Genomic DNA, 21955 nt, shown 5'->3' with positions numbered 1-21955 from the left:
CAAACAGGGAAAAAGTGAAGTTTTCAGTAAAATGTGGGGGGTTAAACCCCTCCAAACCCCCCACAACGCCCCCACAACGCTGCGCGATCTCTATTAAGTAAAGTGGGGGGTTCCCTCCCATGCCCCCCCTGTTGGAGCCCTAAAAACAGTAATTTTCTGCGGCGCGCACCTTTGTCTCGACGCGCTTTTGACCTGACATCCAGGAGGACATCTTCATTGAAGAAGACCGTCCGTGTTTTCTAGATCCCTACTATGAAATCCAATTACTCCCACCACAAATCATAAACAAATTAGGAGCTAAACACTAGAAGTCAACCTGGAATTTTTTTTTTTACCATAAGGAAGGAATATCCAATCCACAGACTGCGCCAGCCCACGGGGCACTGTGGAATAGTGATATCTTGACTGTGTACAGCGACCGCTTGAGAAGGAGCTTCACACACTGAGCAGCGGCTGATGTACTTCGGGATTTGCGAGTGACTCACTGGCATCATGGGAATAGGCGCCGTGGTGGAGAGCCAATAGGATTTGTCGTTCCGGCTGGCGTAGTAGCATACCTCGTTGATGTTGCAGTAAATGAAGGGCATGGTGCTGAAACGAGGCAAACACGAGCCAGCGAGGCCTGGGAAGAAAGGGGAAGGCAGAGAGCTGGATGACCAGCGAGCAGATCCCTCTGAGCACAATGCCGGAAAACACCAAGGTCAAGAGACAATGCACTGAGGCCCCAATGCCCAAAAGTCTTGTCATGCAAGTAAGACTGGTTATATAGCCAGTCTTACTTGCAAGGCAGCTCAGCTTCTAATGCTCTAAAGCAGGGGTGTACAACCTGCGGCTCGAGGACTTGCAGTCCTGTGAAGTATTTTGTGAGGCCCCGGGCAAGGGCGATGCAGTGTTTTCCTCTGCTGCCCCCTGGTGTTTACCGTCTTGCCAGCTCCTCCTGTGTCTTGCTGCAGCATTTGTGTGTTTGTTCGGCCCTGGAAACATTTTTTTCGGCCAATGCGGCCCAGCGAAGCCAAAAGGTTGGACACCCCTGCTCTAAAGAGTCCTTCGGGGCTTTCACCAATCACGGTGGCAGCCACTGAGAACCATATGCATTAGTAATAAAATGAGCACTTTTTGTGGGTTCTGTAATGAAACCGCGCGGGACACTGACACACCGACAATCCTGCGCAGGACTTCTTCGCACCAGCTAAAAACTGTTCCTGTTACCGCTTGTGAGTGGGGGTCGGGGGAGGAACCCCCCCCCAGTAAAATGAAAAGTGTTCACGCTCACATTGGGGGGGTGTGGGGGAGGGACCTCCCCCCATTACACTGTAAACTGCCTGTTTTCAGTGTAGTGGGGGGGTTCCCCCCACTCCCCCCCAACGTGCACGCAAACACTTGTCAGTTTAGTGGGGGTTCCCCCCACACCCCCTCTCTGAGCGCTAACAGTAACAGTTTTTAGGCGGCAGGCAGAAGTCCTGCGTGGGATTGTCTGCGCAGCAATGTCCTGCATGGTTTTGATGTGTCACCCTTCTTGTGATGCACAGAAGGGAGCACCCACCTCTTACTGGAAAAATTTTTCCAGCAAGTCTGGAGCTGCCGGTGGTGGGTTTGTATGTCAGTTAGGTGGGTGTATGCCTCAAGTGGGACATACACTCACATCACAGAGGCACAGGATCCTCATTCAGATCACTAAAATGTGCTCAGGATCAAACCCTCAACCTCAGGCTGCTGAGGAAGGAGCTCTAATCACTGAGCCACTCCTCCACACTTTGTAGGTCTGTGCTTGCACTCCGGTAAGCAGCAGCAAACAATAAACCACCTTCCAGCCTTGGATGTATTTTTAATTTTTTTTTTTAGCTGCTTATCAGTGCTCAGTATAGCCCTGCACAATATGAAGGAATGGCTGATTGTGTGGGTTTGATGCTGGGCAAGTCACAAATAAAAAAAAACTGCATATAATTTGCATGCAATCTGTGCTGAGCATGGCCCACCAAAACAAAACCTCTCCCAACCTGGTGTTTTTTTTACTGGGTTGCTGGAGCTTTGAGTGACAGATCTTCATCGACAGAGATAGAAAATACTAAGCTACGATGACCCAACGTCTGCATATGAATATTCAAGTACCCAGGTCTTGGTTGTGTGCCTTCTCCTGTCCTTCCACATACAGCAGGCTGTACCCTTCCCACAGCTTAGCCATGCCAAGTGGACATGGTGGGATCTGTTCCGACTGGCTGTGCTTCACCAAGGTATACCCAATGTTAACACTCCGCCCGGGCATCCCGGGAAGGCCCAGCAGACCTTGCTTTCCTGGAGCACCTGGGCCAAGAGAAAGGAATAGCATGAGCTACATATCGTTTCTAACGTCTATCTTAGCTAGCTATATAGTCCATCCTTGCTTACACCCTATACCTACGACAGGAGGTACACAGGAAATGTTACAAAAAGTAGAGTATATGGTAAGAACACAGATAATAGAAATATAATGTATAACACCTCTAGGCTATGCAAATGTACCACACCAAAACCAATCAATAGAAGACCAAGTATGGATAACCATCGCAGAAACACCCAAACTCTGCACTAAAGCTTATATATCGAAGCTCACGGATTGCAACACCATCACTGAAGCGCATGCATTGTATCATCATTATAAAAGCTCATAAATAGTAGCTCATATATTGTATTGTAACACCACTATAGAAGCTCATGTATCATAACACCATCATAGAGGCTCATGTCAACCGCTCTGAATTGACTACCCAGTCATTGCTCTCAATAATCAATAAACAAAAGGACTAGATACGTTGTGCATGGTCTCAGACCAGTGGTTCTCAACCCAGTTCTTGGGATGCACCCACCTAATCAAGCTTTCAGGATAGCCCACTGTGAATATGCATTAGTTAGGTCTGCATCCCAATGGAAGGGGCATATGCAAATGTCTCATGCATATATTCATTGTGAATATCCTGAAAGTTCAAGGTGGCTACGTATGTCCTGAGGATTGGGTTCAAAACTCTTCCTCTCCCAGGAAGAAGCTCTTATTAAATCCACAGGTTTATTGATAAGGGAAAGAAGTAGCCTAACAGGGCCACATTCCACGTAAAAAGGCTGCATCAGGGGTTTATATCGATTATAACTAGGGCTGCATATCGATTAGGTTTTACATAGGAAAAAGCTCATTTCTGCACATTTATATATGCGGATGACATCACGGTTTTGATTCGTACAATTGGAGAAGTAATGGTTGATACTGTACGAGTTTAATAGAACAATGGATGCAAGAATTTCAATTGAAACTGAATAGAGATAAAACAAAATTTATAATACTGGATCTACCTAATATATTATATCAGTATAAATCATTGTCCATAAATAATACTGATTTTACGCTGCTTGCTGAACTGTTGACTCTCTGTATTCTGTTTTCTTTTGTTTCACCTGGTCTGCCTAATCCTTGTATAATTTTCTCTGGATGAGCTGTACTTGGAAGGAGGACCCTGGGGGGGGGGGGGGGTATTTATTTTGGGGAGGGTTGTGTTGGGATGGGGGGGGGGTTATTCTCTGTGGGGACGGGTTTTGTTATCTAAAATGCTGAGCTTGCTTGTACTTGATTTGTTTCTTGTTTGATGGTTTTGTTGTGCTCAATAAAATATATTTGAATATAATACTGATTTTACTGTCTCAATTATTTAGATTTTGGGCGTCTATGTAGACAGAAATTAATCTCTGGAATCCCATATTAATTTAGTAATAAAAAAAAGTTCTTTGGTTTATTTTGGAAATTGAGGAGAATTAGAAAGTTTTTTTCAGAACATCATTTTTAATTATTCTTGTCTTTGATAGATTATGGTAATATTATCTACTCACCCCCCCTCCCCCGCCTTTTGAGATGGCACTGTCTTGCGTGAACAGTGCAAATAGCAGGGTGTGGTGGAGACCTTTCCAGGACTGGCTACAAAGGGCTCCTTTTACTAAGCTGCGCTAGCGGTTTTAGCGCATGCTACATTGCCGCGCTAGACGCTAACGCCTCCATTGAGCTGGCGTTAGTTTTATCGCATAGCGCGGGGGGTTAGCGTGCGTTAAAAACGCTACCGCAGCTTAGTAAAAGGAGCCCAAAGTGTGTAGAAAGGACAGTTAACAAAAGACTAGGGAAAAAAAACTATAAAAGGGAGAGAGGAATATATACAGTATACACATCTCCCTCGTTATTCGCGGGGGATAGGGGCAGAGCCGGACCGCGGATAGGGAAATACCGCGAATATCCAGCTCTGACCCACCCCGCCCCCCTCCTGCCTTCCCTCAGCATCCTGGCCTTACGTGGTGGTCTCGCGGGCTTTTGGGGCAGGAGCGATCTTCCTACGCTCCTGCCCCGTGCAGATCGCCAATAGGAAATGGCTGTGGGGAGTTCCTGTAGTCTCTCGAGACTACGGCGGGAGCTCACGGCAGCCATTTCCTATTGGCGATCTAGAAGGGGCAGGAGCGTAGGAAGATCGCTCCTGCCCCGAAAGCCCGCTAGACCACCAGGTAAGGCCGGGATGCCGGGGGGAAGGCAAAAATATGGGTTTGTTTTTTTCCCCCTCACCCCCCAAAAAATCACGATTATGTGAAATCGCTAGTGCGGAAAACGCAAATGGGTAGGGGGAAGTGTATATCTAATATATCTAACCCAACTGTTTGTGAATGCTTTTTTGAGTTTAATCTTTTATTCAAACTGGATTTGAAAATTTTTTGGTGCTTCTTGACCATATTTCAAGGACTGTTGCTCTGCAATAATTGAACTATGTATGTTTCTTAATATTTTATGCCTGTTATTATGTAAACCGTATAGGTAATATACTGTATATAAATTTTAAAATCAATCAATCAATCTATATATCCATATATGCCTCTCTCCCTTCTATAGTTTTTTTCCCCCAGTCTTTTGTTAACTGTCCTTTAAGTTTATATATACCGAGCAGACTTCTATGGCCCAGAAATATAAGACAATTTAATCATGAATTTATAAGGCACGTAACTACTGGGCAGAATGGATGGACCATTGAGGTCTTTATCTGCCGCCATTTACTATGGGGTCCTTTTACTAAGGCGTGCTAGCCAATTTAACGCGTGCTAAATGCTAACACGTCCATAGGATATAACGGACATGTTAGTGTTTAGCGTGTGCTAAATCGGCTAGCACATCTCAGTAAAAGGACCCCTATGTTACTAGATCCCATGTTCCAAACATAAAAAATATTTATGTAGAGCTTTTTAAGTCACATATTTTTTACACATATTTTTATTGATATATTCTTAATGTGTTTATACTTTTTACTATTATATTTGTAATAAACCCTTTGCAGCTTTTTATTTTTAGGCAAAAATTGACTATGTCAAGCTTCTTCATTTCATCAATAAAGGACTTCTTTATTTTACCAATAAACCTCTGGATTCTGTAAGAACTTCTTCTTTGGTCTGCTTCAGGGCTATTCTTCTATCTCCATTTTGAATTTAAATCATCAGCCTCTTTTTGGTTGTTATTGTATAACGTATTTTTCTCTCCATTAGACGCACCTGACCATAAGACGCACCCGACCATAAGACACACCCTAGATTTAGAGGAGGAAAACAAGAAAACCCCCCCATTCTGAACCAAATTCTCCCCGCCAAGCTCTGCACCTTGTTCTCTCTCCTTGCCAGGTTCTGTACCCTGTCCCCCCTCTGGTGGTCTAGTGCTGGGACAGGGCACAGGGCAGGTAGGGACAGGGCAGGCAGGTCTAGAGGCTGGCAGGCAGGTAGGGACAGGGTGGGCAAGCCCCCTCTCCAGGCAGGCGGCAGGCAAGCCCTGGCCTCTCTCTCCTTATTTTAATTCAGCAGGGCAGGGCAGGCAGGCAGGTTCTGGCCTCTCCCTCCCCCCCAGGCAGGCAGCAGGCCTCTCCCTCCTCATCCCTTAGGCAGACAGCAAGCAAGCCCCGGCCTTTCCCTCCTCCTCCCTATTTTTAATTCAGATCGGAAAGGCAGGGCAAGCCCTGGCCCTCTTCCTCCTTCCCCCCACGTGTACCTTTTTTATTACTTCTGGGCCTTCCCTCGCTGAGAGCGGCGCACAAGGCTGGCAGGCTTCCTGTTCCCTGCTGCTTCCCCCGAGAACGGCTGATGCGGCTGCCTCCTCTTCTGTTCTCTTGCGGCATAGCGGCACACCAGTTGTGGGAAGCAGCACAGGACCAGGCAGGCAACCTGGTGCGCCGCTATGCTGCAAGAGAACAGAAGAGGAGGCAGCCGCATCAGCTGTCAATTCTCTGGGGAAGCGGCGGGGAACAAGCAGCCAACCAGCTAGCCAGCCTTGTGCGCCACGCTCAGCAAGGGAGGGCACTGCATCCAGTGAGGGAGGGTGGAAGCACTTAAATAAGATAATGGGGGGAGGGCGTTTGGGTATTCGCTCCTTAAGATGCACCCTTATTTCCACCCACTTTTATGAGGAAAAAAAGTATGTCTAATAGAGCGAAAAATACGGTAACCTCAGCTTCTCTTAAGGAAATTGTCAAATTTACCTTCAAATCCTGTTGTCCCTGGATTACCAGAGAAGCCTGGGTCTCCTACCACGCCAGGCAAACCAGGTGGACCAACCTTCCCCATCTGACCTGGTCTGCCCAATACACCTTTGGGACCTTAAAAGACACAGGAGTAAATATGGTTTAAATGTGAGTTTCTATTCAGTGCCTAAATAACAGAGGTTAGCAATGGCCATGGTACATCTCTTTGCAAATACTCTTGCTTTCATGACACTATTTAGGGGTGTAGTTATCATATTATTTTATGGCCAACAGGTCTAATTTTATCCAATGAGACCTAATTACTAACTGGGCTTAACAGTGAATTAGCACTTCCTAACGGTAGCCCATGTTGATAATTCCCCCGAAAAAAGAAATGTCTCTAGAAATGGAAATCATTGCTATATGCAATAAAAAGTGAGCTGAGAGCTGGACAACTGAACCATTGTGTGACATCACTGATATAAGATTGGCTCTTAGGCATTGGTGGAAAGAGGCATTATGACATCATCATACCAGTTTTGGTTACCAGACTGAAACTCTTCACACAAAGGGGGGAGGGGGGGGGGCAGGGAGGGAAATTATGAATTACTGATAAAATGGGTTATTTTACTTCGTTACCAACAACTGAGGTTGACAGTAACATAGCTTTTCTTAACAGTACACAACATTGTAAACGTCTACCCTCGATCTATTACATAATGAATGGCCACTACAAAGAACAACAGCGCTTGGTTTGGATTCCCTAATTTGGCTGGGGATGCTCTGGAGACAGAGTCTTTGTGCAATGGCTTTTGGGTCAATGATGCAGGTTCTAGAACAGGGATCTCAAAGTCCCTCCTTGAGGGCCGCAATCCAGTCGGGTTTTCAGGATTTCCCCAATGAATATGCATTGAAAGCAGTGCATGCACATAGATCTCATGCATATTCATTGGGGAAATCCTGAAAACCCGACTGGATTGCGGCCCTCAAGGAGGGACTTTGAGATCCCTGATGCAAATAGATCTCATGCATATTCATTGGGGAAATCCTGAAAACCCGACTGTAATATGGCTCTCGAGGACCGGAGTTCCCTACCCCTGCTCTATCTATACCCCTCCATCCCCTTTTCCTTCAGAAAATTGTCCAGTCCCTTCTTGAACCCCAATACCGTACTCTGTCCTATCACATATATAGTGACATCAATAAATATAGTAAAAACAAAAATTAATTATATCCAAAAGCTGGTTCTTACTGTAAGATGGGCTGGACCCGACACGGTCCGTGTTTCGAAAAACACTTCTTCCTCAGGGGTCCAATACAATATTATTCAAGAACCAAAGAATACAAAGAAATCAGGCTAGGAGCTTTCCTGAACGCAATGCCGCACCGGAAACTCACTGGACTACATGTATAGCCCTTGATGGAGACTGACCCAACGCTGTTGGATGGGCTGAGAACTTTGTCTCCTTGTTGTGTTTCTCTTTTGAAAAATATGCATGAGCTATCTGTCTCTTTCCTTCATTGTGCAGCTCTTGGCCTGCCTGTCCCTGTCTCTTTCTCTCAAAGTGCACTTCCTGGGCGGCCTGTCTCTTTCCCAGTAGTGCAGCTCATGTCAGTGTTGACGGCGTTAGAGATAGGGTCAACCTGGGAGAAGGCTGGGCTGCTGATTATGATTGGCTGTGGGGAGAGGGCGGGCAAAGGCCGTCATTGGTGGGATACTGAACACAATGTCTCTGCACCACGGGCTCCTCTTACTAAGCTGCGCTAGCGGTTTTAGCGCACGCTTAGTGCGCGCTGCATTGCCCCGCGCCCTAAACGCCAACATTGAGCGGGTGTCAGTGCTTGGCGCGTAGCGCGGGGTTAGCGTGCGCGGCATTGCAGCTCCAAAAACCGCAACCTGATACTACTCAAAATTTCCCGCAGTCCAATTGGGCAAGAAAACTGTGGACCTGGCAACTATGGAGTTGGGCCCAGTAATTCTAAACTTGGCTCGGAATGGCTATGTGGAGACCTGGAAGACAAAGAGTTCCTAAGTCCTGCTGTGCTCCAGTTTTTGGAGACTCTCCTAGTATTACTTCTGTTTCCTCCATGACAGTGTACTGCGGTGAGATTCCGGGTGTGCCGCGAGATGCCACGAGGAGGAGAGGTGCCGCCTGACTTCTTGCAGGATGTGTCTCTTGCAGCGAGAGGTACATCCTGTAAGCAGTCAGCTGGTGCCTCTCCTCCTCCAGCACCCTTCCCCCAGTAATAGCAGGCTCTGCACATGCGCGGACATCGAAGGGATGACGTCACACGTGCGCACGACATCATCACATCGATGTCCGCGCATTTCCGTATGCCCTCCAGCCACGGCACTGAGTTTAGTGCGCCGCGGCTTCAGAAAGTTTGCAGAACGCTACCCTAGGAGGTTTATGGTGGATACAATAGTAAGGTGTAAGCTTTAGGATCACTGCTCCAGCGCCACTCCACTGAGAATTCTATTTATTTATTCCATTTTCTATACGTTCTCCCAGGGGAGCTCAGAAGGGTTTACCTTAATTTATTCAGGTACTCAAGCATTTTTCCCTGTCTGTCCAGGTGGGTTCACAATGCAAAAAAATTTGACCACGTCACACCCTTAAAGAATCTCATTGGCTTCCTGTAGCACACCGCATTTTATTTAAGATATGCTTACTCACGTTTAAAACTCTTATTTTTCAAACTCCTGCTTTTATCCATAGAGTCTTAATTCCATATACCACTTCTAGAACATTGAGATCACAGGATCAACATCTATTAACCATTCCCTCGTTAAAAATCATTAATACAAGACGTCTCACCATTTTTTCGGTGACAGCCCCTCAGTCCTGGAATGATCTCCCAATATATATAAGAGAAGAAAAGAACCTCGAAAAATTTAAGATTAAGCTCAAAAGTTTCCTTTTTAACGATGCTTTTAGTGAATAATGATCTTTTATTATTTTTATCTATCTTTTTTATTGTCTTTCTTCCCCCCCTATGTTTTTACCTTTGTATTTTGAATTTAATATAGAATGTAACCATTAATGAATTTTCCCATTGTTTCGATATAATAAGTAACAACTTAATTTTTTTTAAATTGTGTTTGTTTTTTGTAATATTGTCCATTTATATAATATTTTACCTATGTTTATAATTATTTGTATTATCTTGTACATCGCCTTGAATGTAGAGTAGGCGATTAATCAAATTATTTAATAAACTTGGAAACTTGGATCTATCTAATGTACCTGGGGCAATGGGGGGGGGGATTAAGTGCTGAGGCTGTAGCTTTAACCACTGTGCCCCACTCTCCCCATTCTTTTCTTGGTTGGGCTGAGAAGACCTTTCAGTGGCCCCTCGTATTGTGATGTCATAATGCCTCATTCCATAAATGCCTAAGAGCCAACCTCATCGGTGATGTCACAATGGCTTGACTGCCCTACACTTGTGCCCATTTACTAGATGCATTTACTAGGGGAGTGTGTGGCGCAGTGGTTAAAGCTACAGCTTCAGCACCCTGAGGTTGTGGGTTCAAACCCACGCTGCTCCTTGTGACCCTGGGCAAGTCACTTAATCCCCCCCATTGCCCCAGGTACATTAGATAGAGTGTGAGCCCACCAGGACAGACAGGGAAAAATGCTTGAGTACCTGAATAAATTCACGTAAACCATTCTGAGAAAACAATATAGAAAACTGAATATATAAATAGTGTGAAAAGTTTGTCTCTGGTAACCAGAGCTGACATTGTAATGTAATGTAATTTATTTCTTATATACCGCTACATCTGTTAGGTTCTAAGCGGTTTACAGAAAATATACATTAAGATTAGAAATAAGAAAGGTACTTGAAAAATTCCCTTACTGTCCCGAAGGCTCACAATCTAACTAAAGTACCTGGAGGGTAATAGAGAAGTGAAAAGTAGAGTTAGAGGAAAAATAAAATAAACATTTTAACAAGACAGCATTGATCTAAATACTTTGGAAGGTAGAAGAGAGGAGAGAAAGGAATAGAAGCAGAAGGGGGAGCCGTTGAACAGTAGAATTCTGGAGAAATTTAAATGATAGAAATAGAACAAAACAAAGACAAAAGGCAAAACAATAGATAAGATTAAAGATAAATCAGGAGCTGGAAAGAAAAATAAAATAAAACTTTGTCTTCAATCCACGGTTTCAGCGTCAGTGATGAAGTGGAGCAAGTAAGTTTAGGAGGAGCGATTGACGTTTCCAGAAAGGGCTTCTTCAGGGAAGAGACTTGGCCGACAGTCCCAGGATGCCTATGTCTCCTCCCCTGCGATGTTCTCCCATCCATGTCATAATGCCTCATTCCACCAATAAGATCCAACATCATCAGTGATGTCACAATGGCTTGATTGCCCTATATTTGGCTCATTTTTGCTATATTATGATTTCTAGAGTAGTGCAGTGGTTAAAGCTACAGCCTCACACTGCTGTAGGCAGTTCAAACCCACACTGCTCCTTGTGACCCTGGGCAAGTCACTTAATCCCCCCATTGCCCCAGGTATATTAGATAGAGTGTGAGCCCACCAGGACAGACAGGGGAAAATGATTGAGTGCCTGAATAAATTCATGTAAACCCTTCTGAGCGCCCCTGGGAGAACGGTAGAGAAAATTGAATAAATAAATAAATAAATTTGCCTCAGTGAAACAAAAAGTGTGAAGAAAATTGTGGAATAACTTGTAAATTTCATGGCTCCACATCCTATTTATTTATTTTTCTATACTCTTCTCCCAGGGGAGCTCAGAACGGTTTACATGAATTTATTCAGGTACTCGAGCATTTTTCCCTGTCTGTCCTATGAGGCTCAGAATCTATCTAATATACCTGGGGCAATGGGGGATCAAGAGACCTGCCCAGGGTCGCAAGGAGCAGTGTGGGCTTAAACCCACAACCTCAGTACCCTGAGTACATCTCTAAGCACTGCACCACAATCTCAGACATAGTATGGTAAAAGAGAGCATGGCAAACATTGTCTAACAAAACGGCAAAACATAGTTAACAAAGCATGGTAGAAACATAACATGATAAAACATGGCGAGCATAGTTTGGCAAAACATAGCACAGTAAATGCATGGTTAATATACACTTAATATACAAAGCATGGTTAATATACACTTCTCCTTCCCTATTTGCGGTTTTGATTATATGCAGATTTTTCCCCAGGCCCCCCCCCCTCAGAATCGCTCGTTGGCATAGAAAAAAACCAGCCCCAGGACTTGGAGGGAGGCGATCAGAGGTGATCGGAAGCAGCCGGGGGGGGGGGGGGGTGGAGGGGGTGATCAGAGGCAGAGGGAGGTGATCAGAGGCAACGGGGGGGGGGGCGATAGGAGCATGCCCCTTACCTGGTGGTTTAGCAGTGATATGGGGCAGGAGTGATCTTCCTACACTCCTGCCCCGTGCAGAGCCGCGCTGTGAGTTCCCGTGGTCTCACGAGACTACAACAGGGAGACCACGGGAACTCAGCAGCACGGCTCTGCACAGGGCAGGAATGTAGGAAGATTGCTCCTGCCCCGCGTCACCACTAGACCGCCAGGTAAGGTCCAGGGGTGGGTCAGAACAGGCCAAAAGTTATTCACGATTTTTCCCTATTCGCGAGCCGACTTTGCCCCTAACCCCCGCGAATAGGGAGGGAGAAGTGTAGTATGACACGATTTGGCAAAAACGGTAAGGCAAGCTTGCATGACGAAACGAAGCATGGCATTCTAGATCACCCAATAAGATGGGCTCCACTGATCCTCAGCTTGCCTGTATGCCTGCTACTACCATTATTTATCATTTCTGTAGTGTTACAAGACGAACACAGCGCTGTACACAAAACATGCAAGAGATCATCCATGCTCAGCAGAGCTTACAATCTATTCAAGACGGACAAATAGTGCAATCTAGGGATCAGGGTGTTTCATTTATTTTGTGAATGACGAAAACTTTTAGTCCCTGCCTAAGATATCATGTCATGGATAGCTGTATAGATAAAAACATGTCCAGTATATTTCCATGCACAAGAAGCACTAAACTATACCATTCTATGGCAAGTCTAACTTACCACATGGCTCCAGAAAAAGGAGGATGGATTGAGACATCCGGGTTTTACTTCCAGTGCTTTCAGTGGAAGTAAAGCCAGATGTCTAAAGGCTCATCTGGCCTCAACCAGAAATTGTGCATTTTTTTAAATTTAGTTCCAATTTTATGGAATAGTATACCTGTAGAATTGAGAAAGGAAGAATCTTTCCAAAATTTTAAAAATACATCTAAAAGCACATTATTTTCAATTGGCCTTTTTAAACTGATGAGATGTGAATTCGGGACTTCAATCTGCATGTATATATTCTTATATTTTTTCATTTTGATTTATTTTTTATAGATTAATTAACTTAATTTTATTAATTTAGATTGTTATATAATATTATGTATTAGGAATGTTACTTTTTTTCTTCTGTTCTATTTAAATGGAGTTCTTTTCATAAGTTTGATTGGATTATATTGTAAACCGCTTTGATCCTTTTTTGGTTGTATATTCTGAATATAAAGATTTTAATAAACATAAACAAACAAGCCCGAACACAACTCAGTCTTGTCCTCCTCACTCCCACTGCTTTCATTGGATGTAAAACACAGACGTCTCAATCCGCCCTCCTTTTTCTGGCGCCATCTGGTAACCCTAGGCAAGGGGAATATTTGAAAAAAGCAAACCCTCTGGATAGTTAGAGCAACTAGAAAAATAAAAATTAAACTATGTGTAAAATTAAGTTGCAACTTGCATGAATTGTGGATATCAGCTGATATTAAAAACCTTGCAAAACACCTAAAGATAATACAGATAGGCATTTCAACAGCTGCCTCTCTTCCTTACCTTGTAACCCAGTTCGTCCCTGAAATCCTGGCTCTCCAGGGGAACCTGGGAAACCATCAAGCCCAGGCGAACCCGGCAATCCTGGAGCAGCAAAGTAATCTCCTACAGTTGGGGCTGGACCTGGAGCACCTGGAAAACCACGGACACCTGCCCACAACATAATATCCCAGTGAGTCAGAGTCACAGAGTGTTCAGGCAAGATTAGTTGCAAGCAGAGAGGTGTCATGCGAGGAAACAGCGATTTCAGTATGTTCCTAGTAAACTAAAATACCGTATTTTCACGCATATAACGCGTGCGTTATACAAGATTTTACAAACCGAGCATAACCATGCATGAGCGCGTTATACAATTGTTTTCTGTCTTGCTGGTGCCCTCCTCCATCTTCCTGCAGCATTCGCTGAAAACCGCAGCAGCGGCTTCCATGCGCCTCCTGCGGCTGGGAAGCGTTCCCTCTGACGTCGTGACGTCAGAGGAACACTTCTGGGCCAGCCGCAAGAGGCACATTGGATCCGCTGCCTGCGGCTTTCAGCGAACGATGCAGGAAGATGGAGGAGGGCGCCAGCAAGACAGAAAATACCGCATCACAATAGAATAGGCATTACAATAGAAAACCTGGGAAACAAAATGAGAGCATGCGCGGTATACGCGTGGGTGCGGTAGACCAAAATTTTCTTACATAAATTCCTTGTTCCCGCGCGCTATACCAGTGTGCTTGTTGTACACGTGTGCCTGTTATATGCGTGAAAATACGGTACTTGATATTTTGAGGGCGATTTTATCACAGGTTGCTTTGGATGGACCTACGTAGGCGCCTACGTTGAGGCAATTTTATAAAGTCACTTCGGTGCTAATGTATCTTTAGTCTTACAAAGCCTGCACGATCAAAGATGCCCTGCCTGGCACACATTAGCACGACTCGTTCAACCGTTTCCTCGGTAACCGCCCCTATGCTTTGGAATTCGACGCCTATCCAAGTATGGGAAGAAACGATATTAGATCGATTTAAATCAAACTTAAAAGCGTTCCTATTTAAGGATGCCTTCGATCTTTAATTGTGCTCGTTCCCGAAACCTTTATTACAGATGGCTGCCCTCCTTGTGCAGTAACCCTAACCCTCCTCGTCTACGAAACCGCGCTAGTGTTTTTTCAGCACAGAGAGCCGTGCTGAATGGCCCGTGCTGGTCCCGACGCTCATTGAGTTCCTATGAGCGTCGGGAGCAGCGCGGACCATTCTGCGCGGTTTCGGAGTAGAGGGGGCTAAATGTTTTTCTTTCCTATTTTGAGATGTAGTTCTTCCCCTTCCGTCTCAGTACGTCTTATCCTATGTATTTCCAAATTTTATACTTATGTATGCCGCTTAGAAACTTGATAAGCGGAATATCAAATTTTAAATAAACTTGGTGTACACATATGTGGCTTTAGTATGTGCATGGGTGCATGTTTTCTCAAGTGCACACATACTTCTTCTGTGTTCCTCCCAACCCATGATCATGGACATGCTTACACGTGAGGTATCTAAAATTACTTGCCTTTCTGTTGCTAACGTTTGCTGAACGCGAAATGCTCCGACGCTTTTATGAATTCTATGAGCGTCGGAGCAGCATTGGAGCTTTTAGGCACTCCGGGCTGAGGTAGGACCCTCAACCAAGGCTTAGTAAAAGGGGGGGTTTATGAGGCAACCTATCGCAGGTTAAGTTCTGAATATCGACTTAACTAGTTATGTATTAGCTGGTCTGCATGTACCAGATATTCAATGCTGAAGCCCGAACATGGCCCAGCATTGAATATTCAAGAGTAACACTGGTGGCGGTCAGCAAAATGCTCACCATCGCCGGTTGAATATTGACCCCCTGTAAGTTATGCTCACAGATCTGCCTGGATTTATGAGTTTAATTTAGGCCCCCTTTTATCAAGCTGCAATAGGTTTTTTTTTTATTGCTGGCCGCTGCGGTAAAAGCTCCATTGCTCATAGAATTCACTATGAGCGTCGGAGTTTTTACCGCAGCGACCAGTGATAAACCCCCCCCCCCCAATGCGGCTTAATAAAAGGGGGCCTTAAGAAGCTAGTACTAAAAATTAATGCTAAGTTCCTAATTTCTTTTCCTTGTCCTAAATCCACTCCTTTATGCTCCTAATTTTTTAAAGAGTTTTGTGAAATTCTGGGCTCCATATTCAAAGCAATTTGACCCACCAGAAACAGCTCCCGATCAACTAAATTACTTGTTTGAGACTACCTGCTGCATAGCTGGCTCTTTTGTAGGCGGTCCAAGGGCGGAAGCAGCACTTACGCGGTTAAAGATATTCAGCACTTTAACTGCCTAAGTTTAGCGGTTAAATCGGACCGCATAAAAGTCAGTCCTGTCTTTATAAGGTGTCATTGATGATACTAGGTTGCACTAGCTTCTCTGTAAATGGTAGTTAACAATAAGAACAGGCCGACCTTGAACGAATCTTGGGAATACAGTGGTACCTTGGATTACGAGCATAATCCGTTCCAGGAGCATGCTCGTAATCCAAAATGCTCGTTTATCAAAGCGAGTTTCCCCATAGGAAATAATGGAAACTCGCTTTGATGCGTTTCCCCCCCCCAGAGAACCGGCATTGCTCCCCTCGAAGGCCCCCCCTGCGTTCAGGCACCCCCCCTGCCTCGAACTGCACCCCCCCGCCACGATCCAACCCCCCCCAACATAATTGGGCACCCCCCCGCCGCTTCTTACCCTCATCTGGGCACTCTTGAAGATCGGCCTACTCGTCTGCTGGGCCTTGAGCATCTGAGCATGCTCAAGGCCTGTGAGTTCACGTTCACATTCAGAACGTGAACTCGCAGGCCTTGAGCATGCTCAGATGCTCAAGGCCCAGCAGACGAATAGGCCGATCTTCAAGAGCCCAGTTGAGGGTTAAAAGCGGGGGGGGGGGGGTGCCCAATTGTGTCGGGGGGATGTCGGATCGTGTTGGGGGGGTGCCCAATCGTGTCGGGGGGGGGGTCGGATCGTGGCGGGGGGGGGGGGGGTGCCGGTTCGAGGCAGGGAGGTGCCGGATCGCAGGGGGAGTGGGTGCCGGATTGCGAGGGGGGGGGGAGGGGGAGGGGGTGCTCGTAAATCGAGCCATGCTCGGTTTCCGAGGCACCGATTTTGCAAATGTTTTGCTCATCTTGCAAAACACTCGCAAACCGGTGCACTCGTAAACCGAGGTACCACTGTAAGTCTTTCCAATCAATATTAAGAGGTTCATTTTTCAAGCTGTATTTAGTTTCCAAACTGCTTTTATTAAGATAAGAAGTCTATTCAATTTTCAGAAACATAAACATTCTCTTTCAGTACTCACCTGAACTCCCAATTTCACCTTTCAGTCCAGGAAAACCAGGGTCTCCAATTGGTCCATCTTTACCCAATGTTCCCTTATAACCTGGATCACCTCTCAAGCCTTAGGGAATAATAATTGAGGCCATTTAGTAACATAGTAGATGAGGGCAGATAAAGACCCGAATGGTCCATCCAGTCTGCCCAACCTGATTCAATTTAAATTACTTAACTAAGCCCTCTTTTTACAAAAGTGCAGAAGAGGTTTTTAGTGCTAGCTGGCAAGCTGAATGCTCTACGCCAGGGGTCTCAAAGTCCCTCCTTGAGGGCAATCCAGTCGGATTTTCAGGATTTCTCCAACGAATATGCATGAGATCTATGTGCATGCACTGCTTTCAATGCATATTCATTGGGGAAATCCTGAAAACCCTACTGGATTGCGGCCCTCGAGGAGGGACTTTGAGATCCCTGCTCCAATGCTCATAGGAACTCTGTGACTGATGGAGCAGCGCACTGCATCTATCTAAGTCTAACCAAGAAAAGTCTTCAAAGACTTCAGCGGATCCAGAATAGAGGTCTGCATGGGAATGGGGATTGCGGGAATCCCGCGGGTCCCACAGGGGTCCTGCGGGAATCCCCCCATAATCCACAGGACTCCCACGGGGACCCCCTTCTGGCCCACGGGTCTCTAACGGGGACCCCCCTCTAGCCAACGGGACTCCCACGGGGATGGAAGGCTTTGGAAGCAGGGTTCGTCCATATAATATAATGGACACGTCAGCCTTAGTAAAAGAAGGGGGTTTATAAGTTAATTACCTGAACAGAAAACAAAAAAAGGGTTCCACCAAAGAGATTCCACAAGGAAAACAGCAAAAGAAACTGTGGAATTTATGATCCTGTCAGAAGTAATTGCTGCTTTTTATGGGGACGGGCGGGGATGGAGGTAATTCCTTGCGGGGATGGGTGGGGACGGAGAGGATCCTGACGGGGACGGGTGGGGACGGAGAGGATCCTGATGGGGACGGAGAGGATCCTGATGTGGCCGGGCGGATTTCTGTCCCCGCGCAACTCTCTAATCCAGAATACTGTGGCTGGGTTGATCTTCGCAGAAAGTAAATTTGATCATGTTTCCCCGCTTCTGTCAAAACTTCGCTGGCTTCCAGTAATCTCTAGGGTTCACTTTAAGTGTGCCTGCCTAACATTCAAGATCTTGCATGGCATTCTTCCTCCTCTAATTCCACTATCTTGGAATTCTGCGAGACCTGACACTACTAGATCCATTAAAAAACCCAAACTATCTTTCCCCTCGTTAAAAGACATTATCTATGCTGGAAAATTAGGGAAATCTCTTTTCTTCAAAATCACTGAGCTTTGGAATAACCTTCCTGCCCTGCTGCGGAATCTGGGCTCCTTCCAATTATTCCGGAAGCACCTGAAAACTTGGCTATTCTCAAAAATGTAAATCTTGCTACCCTCTTTATAATCACTAATTCTTATTATGTTTTTCTTTCCTTACATTAAAGTTCCTGTAAACTGTGCCGAGCTCTATCTTTATGGAGAGGATGCGGTATTAGTTCAATCTTCCATCCTAAGCATACTTGACTACTGTAATATCATTTATTTGGGAACCTTCAAAAAAAAAAACCTCCAAAGGCTCCGAGTCATTCACAATTCGGCAGTTCGACTTGTGGGAACACATTAGTCCCTATTATAGGAAACTCCACTGGAAGCACGAGTTTGTTTAAGTTTTTTTTTTCCTTGCTATAAATCAATATTTGGCCTGGCCCCTTATGTACCTGGTTTCTCAATTTAATCTGGACAGTGCGATTAGGCCCACACGCAGAATTCATATGTTCACCTATCCATCATTAAAGGACTACAGCTACAAAAGATTCCTGGACAGAACTCTTGCCTCCCAGGCAGGTAAATGGAACGACTGGCTGGATAACATTATCATGCATTCCTCATCCTACTTCAATTTTAGAAAATCAATAAAAATGAATTTGTTTAATCGACTGTAACCTAAGAATCTTATAGTGTTTCACTACTCCCATCCTGTACCTTATATTCGATGACTTTGTAATGTAACCAATTCGCTGATTGTCCAGCATCTGTTATTGTAAACCGCCTCGAACTATTATGGCTTTGGCGGTATATAAAAATATAAATTATTATTATTATTATATACACTTAAGGTTTAATTTAGTTTTAGTTTAGAGCATTCAGTGGGACCTCAGCCACAAGAGGGCATCCGTTCAAACTCAGGGGCGGGAAATTTCATGGCGACACCAGGAAATATTTCTTCACCGAGAGAGTGGTTGATCCTTGGAACGAGCTCCCGGTGCAGGTGATCGAGGCAAACAGCGTGCAAGAATTTAAGAGCAAATGGGATGCCCATGTGGGATCCCTTAGAGGGTTAAGCCAAGGGAACCTGTCACCAGGAGTGGGATCCCTAGGATAGTAGACTTGGGGGTGGGTCAGTAGAGCGGGCAGACCTGATGGGCTAGGCCCTTATCTGCCGTCATCTTCTATGTTTCTATGTTTAAAAACCCTCTTCCGGCATTTGTAAAAGGGGGTAAAACTTTTCCAAACGTAACAACACCATAGAAAGCAAAGGAAGTAAAAGCAACATTTAAGTCATGTGCTGTTGACCTCTTCCTTGTATCTGCAAGGATACAATCCTATAACACATCAATGTGTTCTGCAAAATCCACCAGTGTGAGACTCTTGTTTTCATTAACCGTAGCTGAACATGCATTTAAGGTCCAGTATTAAAAAAACACAAGGTAAAATTCTTTTGAGCAATGTTAATCATTAATGTTCTATAGTGACCAATGCAGTCTTAGGGGATGAAGCACTTCTGTGTACAAAAGACGAGCAGGACTTGGAAGTGATGACCTTAAGGTGGCAAAACAGGTAGAAAAGGTAGTGGTCAAAGCTAGAAGGATGCTTGGGTGCATAAGGAGAGGAATGGCCACAGGCCCGATTCAAGCATGTTGCAAAAAAGAACGGGGAAGAAAGGTGTGGAATAACTTGTAAGATTCATGGCTCCACATCATTCTCTTCTTGGTTGGGCTAAGACCTTTCAGCAGCCCCTCGTATTGTGATGTCATAATGCCTCATTCCACCAATGCCTAAGAGCCAACCTCATCGGTGATGTCACAATGGCTTGGTTTCCCTCTACTTGTGCCCATTTACTAGATGCTTTTGTCTCATTGAAACGAAAAGTGTCAAGGAATGTGGAATAACTTGTAAGTTTCATGGCTCCACATCATTCTTTTCTTGGTTGGTCTGAGAACTTTTTAGCAGCCCCTCATATATACGAGGCCTGTTCAAAAGGTTCCAGGACTGATTTTATAAAAATTTATTAAACAATCTTACAACTTATTCCATTGGGTCCCCTTCAAATTACTCCCCTTCCCTACGTATACACTTTTCCCAATGTCCTTTCCACTTCTGGAACAGAACGCATCTTCAGGAATTGTCAAAAGTTGCTGCATCGAATTTTGCTTTATGTCTTCAATGGTGTCGAATCGCTTTCTTTTCAGCATTGGATTTAAGTTTAGGAAATAAGAAGTCAGCAGCGGCCAAGTCGCTGGGTGACTGGGGAAGAACTGTCATCGCGTGTTTTACGCAAAATTCTCAAATTTTGACGCATTCAAAAAACACCTTCCACGACTCATAATATGTTCCCCATAAACTACTTTCAACATTTCGTACGATTCTGTAGCGGTCTTACCCAATTTAAAACAGAACCTCACGCTGTGGCGCTGCTCATTGAGGTCGCACGTGATGAAAAATAGCCGGTCACGAAAACACACTTTCACCAAAACTGCTGTAGCTTGGAGACGAAAACAGATAACAACAAACGGACAAAAAAAAGGATGCTACCCGTGAGGTTTCAAGCTACTGAATGCCGCCTAGTGTGTCTCAAAAGATCCTCCCGTTGTTGCGCAATTCAGACTGTCCTGGAACTTTTGGAACAGACCCCGCATGCCTTTTTTTTGCCTCTTTGATTACTTTTATCCAGTGAACCATCCTATATTTTCAGCCTGCACTTTATAGTTTTCACAATAAACACTGTTTTTTCCATACACCAGTTAACGGTTCCCCGTTCTTGTTTGCGGCATTTTTGAATCATTTGAGACACCGTAGTAGTAGTTTCTTCCTACCATTGCAGCATTTCAACCACTTGGTAGGTTAAGAACATAAGCAATGCCTCCGCTGGGTCAGACCTGAGGTCCATCATGCCCAGCAGTCCGCTCATGCGGCGGCCCAACAGGTCCAGGACCTGTGCAGTAATCCTCTATCTATACCCCTCTACCCCCTTTTCCAGCAGGAAATTGTCCAATCCTTTCTTGAACCCCAGTACCGTACTCTGCCCTATTACGCTCTCTGAAAGCGCATTGGCTAAGGCTCTTAACATTTGCATCTCCTCTTCCTATAGGCTAAGGCTCTTTGCACCTGCATTGTGATGTCATAGAGCTTTATGGTTATAGAAACCTAGACAAAAATATATATGTATAATAGCAAGTGGAATACTAGTAAGATACACCACCAAAAAGTATTCCCATAAATGCTCACTACTATGGAGAAGTATAGTCTAGAGATAAGACAATGTAGTTATTTGGAGAAAAGACCTCAGTTTCCTCATCAAGAGGTCTCTATGTCTGCCGTACACAACTTAAAGCAGCATAGGAGAAAACATCCCGGGTCAGAAAAACTCCACTACATACTACTAGTAAAGCAACTATTAATTAGAATCAAAAGAACTAGTAGTAAGAAAAAAACTTATCTCTTAACATCACAATTCTCCAGGTGAGACAAGAATCCGGTTAGATAATATAGGATTGTCACATTAATCTTCATCCATTAAGACTCCCGACAGGCCCTGTTTCGCTATCGCTGCATCAGGGGAAGTCTCTAGAAATGTAACATAAACTGCCGCTCTACAGATTCTATGAAACAGAATGGCTATACTTCTCCATAGTAGTGAGCATTTATGGGAATACTTTTTGGTGGTGTATCTTATAGAAACCTAGAAACATGATGGCAGATAAAGGCCAAATGGTCCATCCACAGCATCACTATCTCCTCCTCTCCCATAAGAACATAAGCAATGCCTCCGCTGGGTTAGACCTGAGGTCCATCTTGCCCAGCAGTCCGCTCATGCGGCGGCCCAACAGGTCCAGGACCTGTGCAATGATCCTCTATCTATACCCCTCTATCCCCTTTTCCAGCAGGAAATTGTTCAATCCTTTCTTGAACCCCAGTACCGTACTCTGCCCTATTA

The 21955-nt window shown here is 44.9% G+C and overlaps 1 protein-coding gene across 3 annotated transcripts in view; it reads right to left on the bottom strand.

Annotated features, from left to right (window-relative positions):
* Positions 1-21955, bottom strand: part of COL4A6 (collagen type IV alpha 6 chain) — a 457507-nt gene that overhangs the window by 2815 nt on the left and 432737 nt on the right. For all 3 annotated transcript variants that reach the window (XM_033945312.1, XM_033945314.1, XM_033945315.1), the window contains 5 exons: positions 16688-16786; positions 13363-13509; positions 6513-6629; positions 2110-2301; positions 336-622 (listed from right to left, as the gene is read on the bottom strand). In XM_033945312.1, coding sequence (XP_033801203.1) covers positions 336-622; positions 2110-2301; positions 6513-6629; positions 13363-13509; positions 16688-16786 — 842 coding nt within the window. The remainder of the gene's footprint in view (positions 1-335; positions 623-2109; positions 2302-6512; positions 6630-13362; positions 13510-16687; positions 16787-21955) is intronic.

Source organism: Geotrypetes seraphini, chromosome 5, assembly GCF_902459505.1.
Source record: "Geotrypetes seraphini chromosome 5, aGeoSer1.1, whole genome shotgun sequence".
Taxonomy (NCBI): Eukaryota; Metazoa; Chordata; class Amphibia; order Gymnophiona; family Dermophiidae; genus Geotrypetes; species Geotrypetes seraphini.
This window is presented reverse-complemented; position numbering and strand designations above follow the sequence as displayed.